This window comes from Hesperophylax consimilis, chromosome 26 (assembly GCF_061612785.1).
Source record: "Hesperophylax consimilis isolate HC1 chromosome 26, BYU_Hcon_1.0, whole genome shotgun sequence".
Classification (NCBI taxonomy): Eukaryota; Metazoa; Arthropoda; class Insecta; order Trichoptera; family Limnephilidae; genus Hesperophylax; species Hesperophylax consimilis.
The window spans coordinates 6,805,147-6,817,772 of NC_142861.1; the positions used below are offsets into that span (position 1 = coordinate 6,805,147).

General features: G+C 38.4%; 1 protein-coding gene across 4 annotated transcripts in view; it reads right to left on the reverse strand.

The window, feature by feature from the left end:
* Positions 1 to 12,626, reverse strand: part of LOC149411023 (uncharacterized) — a 28,380-nt gene that overhangs the window by 9,720 nt on the left and 6,034 nt on the right. For 3 of the 4 annotated variants that reach the window (XM_089647225.1, XM_089647222.1, XM_089647223.1), the window contains exons 6-10: positions 11,130 to 11,348; positions 10,086 to 10,171; positions 9,424 to 9,498; positions 5,706 to 5,882; positions 5,134 to 5,321 (exon numbers count right to left, since the gene is read on the reverse strand). In XM_089647225.1, coding sequence (XP_089503351.1) covers positions 5,134 to 5,321; positions 5,706 to 5,882; positions 9,424 to 9,498; positions 10,086 to 10,171; positions 11,130 to 11,348 — 745 coding nt within the window. The remainder of the gene's footprint in view (positions 1 to 5,133; positions 5,322 to 5,705; positions 5,883 to 9,423; positions 9,499 to 10,085; positions 10,172 to 11,129; positions 11,349 to 12,626) is intronic. The other variant, XM_089647224.1, reaches the window with a different exon arrangement.

Sequence of the window (12,626 nt, forward strand, 5' to 3'; positions counted from 1 at the left end):
TGTCCTACTGGCAATTCAATGGAGGTCGCGGGTTCAAATCCCGGCCTGTGCAAGTAATTTTTTTAAAATTAATTTTTGTTATTTAACTCTTTGCACGCGGCCGTATCAACTGTTGTTACGGCAAAAAGTCTATACTCACACGCGGCTGTATCAACAGTTGATACGGAAACTTTGACGGCCGATATTCCAGCGCTCTTTCGTCACAAATGTATTTCTTGCTCACTTGGACATTCGTAGAACTATCACGATGCTGACATCTACAAGAATTTCTCAAAAATAAAATTGTATTTCATAAAAAAAAGATCGATAATCAAGTGCGCCTCTTCGCGCCTTTTAGTCCTTTAGTTTACATTTTTGTCAACGGATGGCGTTAGTACTAGTATGTCATTCATAACTTTTCATAACTAAAAATGATAAGTGATCATGGTGTCCCACTTGTGTCTATCAACGCACTGGCCTAAGTACACACACGCCGAGTGAATGGCGGTACCACATTCAAAAGATACGATACGTCATTGTATGAAATTTTATGTTTTTGTTTTTATAAACATCTAAGAGTGTTGACACACGAGGATTTGTTTTCATATTGTGGAGAATAATCTGTTCTGTCTATATAGTCCAATAAATCATGCCAGAATGCTATAATTTGACATTTAATTGCGTGCATAGGTATTTGAAAATATGTACCGCGTACGGGTATAGATAAAACAGAGCAAATTAAAGCGTTCAAAAGGTTAACAAAATATTCATTTAAAATAATGCAGTAGAACCTCGTTAATTCGAAATCGACGGGACATCAAAAATCGTCAAGTAATTCGAAATTTTATGAAAAAAAAAAAAAAAAACGGCAAAAATCGATTTTCTCGGCCGCCTCTTCGAATCCGGGTGGTATTTTATGAGTAAATTCGTATTAATACCAATTATTCTTTTATTTTCGCAGGAGATTACCGTAGCGGCCGGCCCTTTAAATTCAGATATTCGAAATAAATTCGTAAAAATACGAAATATTTACGCATAAATCGAGATTTCGCGGCCGATTACTGTCGCGGCGGGCCATTTGAAATTCAAATATTCGAAATAAATTCGTAAATATATGATACATTTACGCATAAATCGAAATTTCGCGGCAGAGTTTCGCCACGGCCGACCCTTTAAATTCAGATATTTGGAGTAAACACGTAAAACTACGACATATTTCCGTGTAAAACGTATTTTCTCAGCCCTTCAAACTCGGATATTCGAAATAAATTTTAAAAAATACGACATTCCAGTGTAAATCGATTCAGATTTACAAAATAATAATACTAATTAGGACGATGTATAACCACGTAAAAATACATTTTTCGGCGTTTTACCGCCACAGCTTACTTTTAGATTCAGATTTACGAAATATTATGATTTATTTTCGCAAAAATCAATTTTTTTCGAATTACACCACCAAATTTTCGTGCGTGGACAAAAATAAATTTCGAATTACGAATTAACGAATTTTGAATTAAAAAACCATTTTGTATGAAAAAAATTTTCTGCGGAAATTTTTTTGGCGAAAATTTCGAATTACGCGTTTTTTCGAATTATCGGGGTTCGAATTAACGGGTTCTACTGTATATAGTATATTAGAAACATGTTCCAGAATGCAATATATTCTCAGTATCGCCCTGGTGTAAGACCGCCATTCAGAATTGAAATGTTGCCTGAAATGGCTTTGGCCATGTTTGGTGACCAAATCTGAAAAGGCAGGTACTTCCCCATCTCCTTCCCTTCCCCACTACCTTCAGTCTCACAACATACCCCAATTGGTGATGTTATAGTTTCACTGGTTCTAGAAGGTTGGAAGCAGTTGAGAGTCTGGTACGGTACATACAAAATAAAAAGGTTCCATGAAGAACTAGCCTTGATGATCCAATCGGCACCATTGTAAACTGGGAGGCACACCAAACGTATGTCTAACATCAACAATTGAAGCATTGTGTGGAAAAAAGACGTTATAAGCCTAATGCCGTTTATTCTGTTACTAGCTGACGCGTACCTGGCGTTGCTCAGCTTTTCTCTACTTTCAGTAAATATAATATCCATGTATTATATATATAAACCTTCCGGAAGAAATTCTCTGAATGATAGTGAAAATCATAGTTTAGAAGAAGTAAGCGCACAAACAGAGACGCGGATAGTGACTTTGTTTTATTCTATTTAGAGATACCAATGTATTGTCACGATCAATTAGGAAACGGCCTGTGATCCCATTTTTAGGTCATTATGATCTGGGATGTTCCGGGATGTTCCCGAAGATTCCAGACTATTTCAGAACATTCCAGAATGTTATGGGATGTTGTGCGATGCTCTCGAATACACTCAAATATTCTCAAATGTTCTAGACTGTTCTAGAAATCTTCAAAAGCACTCCCTTCAGGTAAAAACAGGAACCTTCTTCATGGAAGGGGGATAGAGAGCTACCACACCATATTACTCCCTTGATGTGTAGCGGGACTAGTAACCGAGTTTTAGCGGCACGCACATTGTACACTTACTTTTATAATACCTATACAGTAGAACCCCGTTAATTCGAACCCCGATAATTCGAAAAAACGCGTAATTCGAAATTTTCGCAAAAAAAATTTCCGCTGAAAAATTTTTTCATACAAAATTTTTTTTAATTCGAAATTCGTTAATTCGTAATTCGAAATTTATTTTTGTCCGCGCACGAAAATTTGTTCGTGTAATTCGAAAAAATTTGATTTTTGCGAAAATAAATCGTAATATTTCGTAAATCTGAATCTAAAAGTCAGCCGTGGCGGTAAAACGCCGAAAAATGTATTTTTACGTGGTTATACATCGTCCTGATTAGTATTATTATTTTGTAAATCTGAATCGATTTACACTGCAATGTCATATTTTTTCAAATTTATTTCGAATATCCGAGTTTAAAGGGCCGAGAAAATACATTTTACGCGGATATATGTCGTAGTTTTACGAGTTTACGCCAAATATCTGAATTTAAAGGGTCGGCCGCAACGAAACTCGGCCTCGTAATTTCGATTTACGCGTAAATATATCGTATTTCATCACCGCGACGGAAAGCGGGCGCGAAATTTCAATTTACGCGGAAATATATCATTTTTTTACGAATTCAAATTCAGATATTTGAAATAAAGGGCTGGCCGCGACAGAAAATTGCCGCGAAATCTCGATTTACGCGGAAATATATCGTATTTTTACGAATATCTCAATTTAAAGGGCAGGCCGCGACCGAAATCGGCAGCGAAATCTCGATTTACGCGTAAATATATAGCATTTTTGTGAATTTATTTCGAATATCTGAATTTGAAGAGCCGGCCGCGACGGAATACGGCCGCGAATCCTCGTTTTACGCGGAAATATGTCGTATTTTTACGAATTCAAATTCAGATATTTGAAATAAAGGGCCGGCCGCGACGGAAAATTACCGCGAAATCTCGATTTACGTGGAAATATATCGTATTTTTACGAATATCTCAATTTAAAGGGTAGGCCGCGACCGAAATCAGCAGCAAAATCTCGATTTACGCGTAAATATATAGCATTTTTACGAATTTATTGCGAATATCTGAATTTAAAGGGCCGCCCGCTACGGTAATCGACCGCGAAAATAAAGAAATAATTGGTATTAATACGAATTTACTACTAAAATACCACCCGGATTTGAAGAGGCGGCCGAGAAAATCGATTTTCGGCGTATTTTTTTTGTTTTTTTTTTTCATAAAATTTCGAATTACGTGGGAATTCGTTAATTCGAAATTTGATTTTTGATGTCCGCTGGATTTCGAATTAACGAGGTTCTACTACATTAGAACCCTGTTAATTCGAACCCCGTTAATTCGAAAAAACGCGTAATTCGAAATTTTTGCCTTTAAAATATCCACAGAAAAATTTTTTCATACAAAATGATTTTTAAATTCGAAATTAGTTAATTCGTATTTCATTTTTGTCCGCGCACATAATTATGTTCGTGTAATTTGAAAAAATTCGATTTTTGTGAAAATAAATCATAAAATTTCGTAAATCTGAATCTACAGGACAGCGGTGGCAGTAAAAAGCCGAAAAATGTAAAAATTGTTTTACATACATAGTATTACTATTTTGAAAATCTGAATCAATTTACAATGGAATGTCATATTTATCGAATATCCGAGTTTGAAGGGCCAAGAAAATTCGTTTTGTCAGGAAATATATCGTATTTTTTACGAATTTACACAAAATATCTGAACTTAAAGGATCGGTCGCGAGGGAAATAATAGGCTGCGAAATTTCGATTTATGCGGAAATATATAGAATTTTTACAAAATTTAATATCTGAGTTCGAAGGGTCGAGGAAATTAGTTTTACACGTAAATATGTTGTATTTCTACGAAATTTACACCAAACTTAAAAAATCGGCCGCGACAGAAATCGGCCGCAAAATTGCGATTTACGCGTAAATATATTGTGTTTTTACGAATTTATTTCAAATATACGAGTTTAAAAGGCCGGGTTCGATATAAATCGGCTGCGAAATCTCGATTTATGCAGAAAGACATCGTAGTTTTACGAATTGGATATATGAATTCAAAGGGCCGGCCGCTACGTTAATCGGCCACGAAAATTTGATTTATGCAGAAATGTGTGGTATTTTTACGAATTTACTTTGAATAACTGAAATTGAAGGGCCGACGGCAGTGGTTATTGGATGCGAAAATTCAATTAACACGGGAATAATTTGTATTATTACGAATTTACTCAAAAGATACTACCTAAATTTTAAGGGGCGGCCAATAAACTCAATTTTCGGCTTCGTTTTTATTTTTATATATAAATTTTCGAATTAGGAGGGAATTCTTTGATTCGAAATTTGATTTTTGATGTCCGTGTATTTGGAATTAATGAGGTTCTACTGTTTATTGATATTGATTATCTCAAACGATAGTAGTGTAAGAATTATAACAACCAATACAGGTAATAATAGGAGCTTGAAATATTTGGTGTTATATTGGATGACTGGAGAGTTGCGAGGGACCGCAGCCAGTGGAGAACATTAATTAATTTAATCCCATCGTGGGATTTAGCGTCATGATGAGGATTACGTATTTATATTCTTATTAAATGACTCAGTTCTCATACCATATGCGGGATAAGCGGCCTGCGGCGGTGGCTGGTGATAGATAGGCGGCTGTCCGTACTGCACGGTGGGCGGCGGGGCGTACTGGGGTGCTCCCGCCTGCTCGTAGCCGGTCACCTGTGCGGGGTTCACTGCCCCGTAGCCCTGGTGCTCCTGGTACACCTGGGGCTCGGCCACGGCGTACTGGCTACTGAAAGCATGATAATTCAATCAGTAAAATGCTACAATAAAAATTTATTAATAACTCAGGTTCGAAGTCTCGACAACGTGAGTGGTAACGACTTTGAACAGCTGGTCGCAGGAGACGTGCGTCACCAACGAGTTTACAAAATGTCAGCAATGTGTACCTGTGCACGAACCTCCGCGCAGATGTACGGCAGTAATCGCCAAGATACTTGAATAGTCGAGTATCAGACAACACTTGCGTATGTATCCCTGTGGAAGAAAGGCCTTGCAAATCTTAGATTGCATAGCAGATTTCATTAAATCTCCGATAACCAAATGATAACAGAGTCACTTCCACCATACAACTTCCACCATAAAACAGAATTGAGTGTAGAAGTATTGAAATCACCCGTAATGCTGTGCGGGTGCAACTTCCAGCGCGTATCCCTGATGGGCGTGGTGTGCGGGGGGTGCCTGTTGGGGGGGTGCGTACGTGGGTACGTGAGCCGCGTACGAGGCGGGGGCCGGGGTGGTGAACTGCACGGCTGCCGGGGCGGCCGCGTAGCTCGGGCCCGATGCGTACGCACTGAAACAAGAGGATAGCACAACATTAATAAAAAGCATACAACCGAGTCGACAGGAAAAAGCTATGGAAGGTGTTGTCCAAGTATGGAGTGAATACAAAACTGACTCAGGCAATTGCGTCTCTTTATGAGGGAAGCGTTGCATGTGTTAGGGTAAACGGTGGTTTTACGGGGTGGTTTGATATCACAAAAGGTGTTAAACAAGGCTGCGTAATGTCACCGTGGTTATTCAATCTATACATGGATAATTGTAAGTATGCAAGAATTGAAAGAGGTGGGATTGGGCGCGAATTTGAATAATTTGAAAGTATGTTGCCTGTTGTATGCTGATGATGCGGTGCTGATTGCTAATAGTATAGATGATCTACAGTCTCTCGTGTCTAGGATGAACGAAGTATGCATGAAGAATGAGTTAATGATGAATGTAAGTAAGTCTAAAGTAATGGTGTTTGAAAGAGAGAGTACGAAAACAGTGTGCAATATAATTGTGAATGGGGAATACTTGGAGCAGGTGGATGAGTTTGTGTATTTAGGAAGTATGTTTACGAGAGATGGGAAGGCTGACAGAGATATTGAAAGAAGGGTAAATGCAGGTAATTCCGTTAATGGAGGACTGAACGCCGTTGGCGCTAACAAAAAATTGTCCAAAGAAGCGAAGTTAGCAGTCCACAACGGAGTGCTGGTACCTACCTTGATGTATGGAAGTGAGGCATGGAACTGGCAAAGAAAGGATGAAAGTAGATTAAATGCTGTTGAAATGAGATCCCTGAGGCGTATGTGTGGTAAAACCATGTTTGATCGTGTGAGGAATATGGAGATCCGCGAAGAGTGCAAGGCTGATGAAAGAGTAATGAGTAAGATTAAGAAAGGGACGCTTAGATGGTTTGGGCATGTAGAGCGAATGAGCGAAGATAGGAGTGTAAGGAGGATATATGATGCAAATGCGAATGGTAGTAGAAGTCGGGGACGCCCGAGGAAGACATGCACGATCAAGTGAATCAGATACTCGAGTCGGGCCATGTCAAGAGTCAGAATAATAGAAGAGTATGTATGAGACGATGTATGAATGTGAATGAGGCAACAAGTGTGTGCCAAGACAGAGTTGTTTGGCGGTCCGTCCTCTCTGCCTACCCCTGCGGCGAAACGGCGTGATGGTTAGTTAGTTAGTTAGCACAACATTATAGAGATAACAAAAACCATTGTACATGTAGAACATTACAGTTCGTATCACCCTGAAGCATGAATATTAATGATGAGAGCAATTTTGAAATGCGCTGATTCTAGGCCTATTTCAGCTTTCCATCAACTCGTGAAAAGCTGATGTGCATAAAAACATGACTGATATACTTCACAGCTGATTATAATTTGATCAAAAGCAGAAACGGGATGAGAAAATGGCACTGTTCGTCGAGTTGAAGGTCTTCAAATGTGATGAAGTTTTTTCAAACCTCAATCATAGCATTGCGTGCGCACTAAATTATTACAAAATGTTTTCATGTCGCAATTGTCTTTCATGCTTTTTAAAATGATTACAGTAGAACCCCGTTAATTCGAACCCCGATAATTCGAAAAAACGCGTAATTCGAAATTTTCGCCAAAAAAAATTCCGCAGAAAAATTTTTTCATACAAAATTTATTTTAATTCGAAATTCGTTAATTCGTAATTCGAAATTTATTTTTGTCCGCGCACGAAAATTTGTTCGTGTAATTCGAAAAAAGTTGATTTTTGCGAAAATAAATCATAATATTTCGTAAATCTGAATCTAAAAGTCAGCCGTGGAGGTAAAACGCCGAAAAATGTATTTTTACGTGGTTATACATCGTCCTAATAAGTATTATTATTTTGTAAATCTGAATCGATTTACACTGGAATGTCGTAATGTCAAATTTATTTCGAATATCCGAGTTTGAAGGGCCGAGAAAATACGTTTTACGCGGATATATGTCGTAGTTTTACGAGTTTACACCAAATATCTGAATTTAAAGGGTCGGCCGCGACGAAACTCGGCCGCGAAATCTCGATTTACGCGTAAATATATCGTATTTTTACTAATTTATTTCGAATATCTGAATTTTAAAGGGCCCGCCGCGACGGAAATCGGCGAAATTTCAATTTACGCGGAAATATATCGTATTTTTATTAACTTTACTTCGAATCTCCGAGTTAAAAAATACGGCGCGACGGAAATCGGCCGAAAAATTTCGATTCACGCCGAAATATGACATATTTTTACGAATTTACTTCAAATATCTGAACTTAAAAGGCCGGCCGCGACGAAAAACTGCGGATAAAATTCGATTTACGCGGAAATATATAATATTTTTACGAATTTACATCAAATATCTGAATTTAAAGGGTCGGCAGCGAAGGAAATCGGCCGCGCATTCTCGATTTACACGGAAATATATCGTATTTTTGCGAATTTATTTCGAATATCTGAATTTAAAGAGCCGGCCGCGACGGAATACGTCTGCGAATTCTCGTTTTACGCGTAAATATATCGTATTTTTACTAATTTATTTCGAATATCTGAATTTTAAAGGGCCCGCCGCGACGGAAATCGGCGAAATTTCAATTTACGCGGAAATATATCGTATTTTTATTAACTTTACTTCGAATATCCGAGTTAAAAAATACGGCGCGACGGAAATCGGCCGAAAAATTTCGATTCACGCCGAAATATGACATATTTTTACGAATTTACTTCAAATATCTGAACTTAAAAGGCCGGCCGCGACGAAAAACTGCGGATAAAATTCGATTTACGCGGAAATATATAATATTTTTACGAATTTACATCAAATATCTGAATTTAAAGGGTCGGCCGCGAAGGAAATCGGCCGCGCATTCTCGATTTACACGGAAATATATCGTATTTTTGCGAATTTATTTCGAATATCTGAATTTAAAGAGCCGGCCGCGACGGAATACGTCTGCGAATTCTCGTTTTACGCGGAAATATATCGTATTTTTACGAATTTAAATTCAGATATTTGAAATAAAGGGTCGGCCGCGACGGAAAATTACGGAAATATATCGTATTTTTACGAATATCTCAATTTAAAGGGTAGGCAGCGACCGAAATCGGCAGCGAAATCTCGATTTACGCGTAAATATATAGAATTTTTACGAATTTATTGCGAATATTTGAATTTAAAGGGCCCGCCGCTACGGTATTCGGCCGCGAAAATAAAGAAATAATTGGTATTAATACGAATTTACACCTAAAATATCACCCGGATTTGAAGAGGCGGCCGAGAAAAACTTTTTTCGGCATATTTTTTTTTTTTTTTTTTTTTAAATTTCGAATTACGTGGGAATTCGTTAATTCGAAATTTGATTTTTGATGTCCCGTGGATTTCGAATTAACGAGGTTCTACTGTACTATTGTATTTCACTGCGTGAAAAGATTTGAGTTGGACTTGACAACTGGAAACGGGGTAAACCAGCTACAAACGGCAAATTGACTGACCAATGATAATAACAGTAATATACATGGCGAGACTTCGATACGGGAGTTATATTATGCAGGTTGTATTTACCTCTGTCCGTATTGCTGACTTTGGTAGGGATCCACTGGTGGGGGGGCCGTTTCATAGTTCTGATACGGAGTGTGGCTAGTAAAAACAAAAAAGTAAGTAAGAAAAGACCACATATATAATTAGTTTCACATTTTTTTAATTATTATTCAGTCAGAAAAAAGATTTTTTGAAAGGGGAGTTTTGAAACCTGACAAAACTGGGTAGTGTCGGCTAAGATTAAATAAAAAAATTGGGAAGGTAATATACAATTTGGGAGGCAGGTATAGTCATTAATTGGATAACCAACACTCTGCAATAGGTTACCCGAGTGGTTCGCTACGTGACTTAGCAGGGTGGCCGGATTTGGAGAGACTGGTTGAGGAAGATCTCTTCACCTCTCTCAACACATCGCCTTGCACCGAAGTGGGAGGGATGATTTCAAACATCCGTCACTCCTGAACACGCTGACCACCAGATTCATACCCCCCGTCATACATTTTTCCTTCCCAGGTCTTTCTCTCATTCCTCTCCTTAAAAAAAACCTTCCAAAGATGACAGAGGCCCTGAAGGAAATTATTTTCCTCAAGGCCTCCTGTGTGGAGCTAATGTTTAAAAAAAAGGTACCTTTGACTGCAAAACAATTTAAATTGGAATGAAAAAAATAATAATGTTTAGTGACTTACGATTGATGGGAGTAGCCATTAGGAGCTTGTTGCATCTGCTGATGTTGCTGCGGAGGGGGCTGGTGATGTTGGGGAGGGGGTTGTTGCTGCAAACAAGAAACAACAATGGTATACAAATGGCAACGTACAAAGTGGCAAGATGGTAAAAAGGAAAAGGAGGCAGATTTTAAAAACTCAATAGTAAAGAACTTACATAATAGAGATACACTAGTGCAGACCCATGAAAAGTCACGATCTATTATAATTGTAGTATTTATGAAGATAAAAGTGTTTATAAAAAAAATATAGCCTTTCAAAAGAAGAAATTTACCTTCGGAATGTTAGGACGGGTTTTTTTGGAGAATTTGAACAATTCATCAAATTTCAACGTTCATTTACAGGTTCTGTGAAAGTCCTATTCAAATTCTGTTATTATATCATTATAGGCTAGTTGCTTGACAGAACTGAAATAATAACATAACTTAAAAATATCTTTCACAGAACTTGAAAATTAACTTAGAAATTTGATGAATTGTTCAAATTCTCCGAAACAACCCGTCCTTAGTATACTCGGAATGTTAATAAATCTGGAATGTTAATAAATCCGGAATGTTAATAAACTCGGATGTTAGTAAACTCGGAATGTTAGTAAACTCGGAATGTTAGTAAACTCGGAATGTTGGTAAACTCAGAATGTTAGTAAACTCGGAATGTTAGTAAACTCGGAATGTTACTAAACTAGGAATGTTAGTAAACTCGGAATGTTAGTAAACCCGGAATGTTTGTAAACTCAGAATGCTAGTAAACTCGAAAAATTACAACATTTATCCAACGACATTACATAAATATAAGGCACGTTATATTCATACTAATTGAACAGAAAATTTAGCAATTCTTATGAAAAGGATAGGCATTCAAAGAATATGTAAATGAACAGGCCGTTAAAGTTTGTCCACTGGACCTAATTCGGTGAAACCATGTGCGTTGTTTCAGTTATGTATCTTCTATATATTTATTTATCTAACAACTAAACAAAAGAAATACACATTTCAAATAAAGAATTACCATCTGATGCGGTGGCCTGTAGGGCATCTGCTGATCTCTGCGAGGCCTCTTGTTCTGCAGCATGTTGCCCTGGCCCATGCCATTGTTGCCCCCGTGCTGGCTGTTGCCGCCCATCATGGGTCGCTTGTTGTTGGTGTTCATGATGGTGGGCCCGCCCGTTAGGGGCACATTGTTCTTGGAGGGGCTCTGCTGGGGCTTCGGGGGCTTCTTTTGAAGCATCTGGAAACAAAATTAATTTTAATACAAAACCCATGAAATTGGACGTGTATTTAAAATGTCTGAAAACTTGAAAGTCCCATCGAGAGGCGGAGCAAGGAAGACTGGACTACAATATCCTGAGGCCATTTTATTATTTATTTATTTTTATTATAGGTGACAGATGATGTAAGGTTCCCGTGAGCACTTGGGCCATAGGCCCATTGTACTATCTCCCATTTTACCTCATTCCTTTAACAGTACTCCGGTCCCTTTTATAAAGTTTACCAGGGTTTTCATTGGATATGTTGTCTATGTCTTCTGGTTCTACAGTGTGTCTTCCCAGGTATCTGAGCCTTGTTCTCAACAGTGCGGGATATTGGCACCAAAGCCGTTGTGCCGAGGCCGTTGATGTAGCGTAGCAAAGGGACACCTGGAGGCGCTGCGTCAAATTTATGGGTCCCCAACAAAAATAAAAAAAGGGGAAAGATGATGATGACCACTTCACAAAGACAATCTTCTTTTCCTTGCTTGCCTTGCTTTGGCTTTCTTTGACAATTTTTAATTAGTGGTGCTGGATAAAAATGCTCAGGATTCCATGGATAGCCAGATGCTTAAATGGTTGATTTCTGGAAGAGCTAGGCATCCACAATAGGTTATCAACTATCTGCCTACAACGTATATTAAAATACTTTGGTTGCCAAACTGAGGACTCCAGCTTGGAGAAACTCATAGTCACTGGCAAAGTGGAGGGCAGGAGAAGCAGAGGAAGGTCACCAATACGCTGGTGTGACCAATTTTCACTGGCGTCGTGTACGTCGGTGTCCGCAGCTTTCCACGCAGAATCGCGAGGAGTGTTGTTCACCATGGAAATTGAAGTAGGGGTCAAAATTCTCAGCAATGAGAAACTGACTTAAGAAGAACTAGCAACTACTGCATTCAGTCCTCCATCAGATAAATTCCATTTCTTGCGTACATACTTTCCAAACACACAATCTCATCCAAGGAAAATTTACTGTTCAAAACAAAATTACCATGTTTTCGTCATCTTCGAGACGGTTATAAAAACTATACCAAAATATAAACTTGGGAGTGAATGAAAGACTACCATTCAATATCGAAGCGTTGCTTGAAATAGCTTTAGCCGTGTTTGGTGACCAGATCTGAATAGCCAGGTAATTCCCAACCACCCTTTTCCTGATCCCGATCCCCTTCACTTCTCCACTTCCTTCAGCCTCACAATGTAGCAGTAGGAACCGTCCGCTTACATAGCAAGACTTCTAGACACGCGTTGGCATTGAA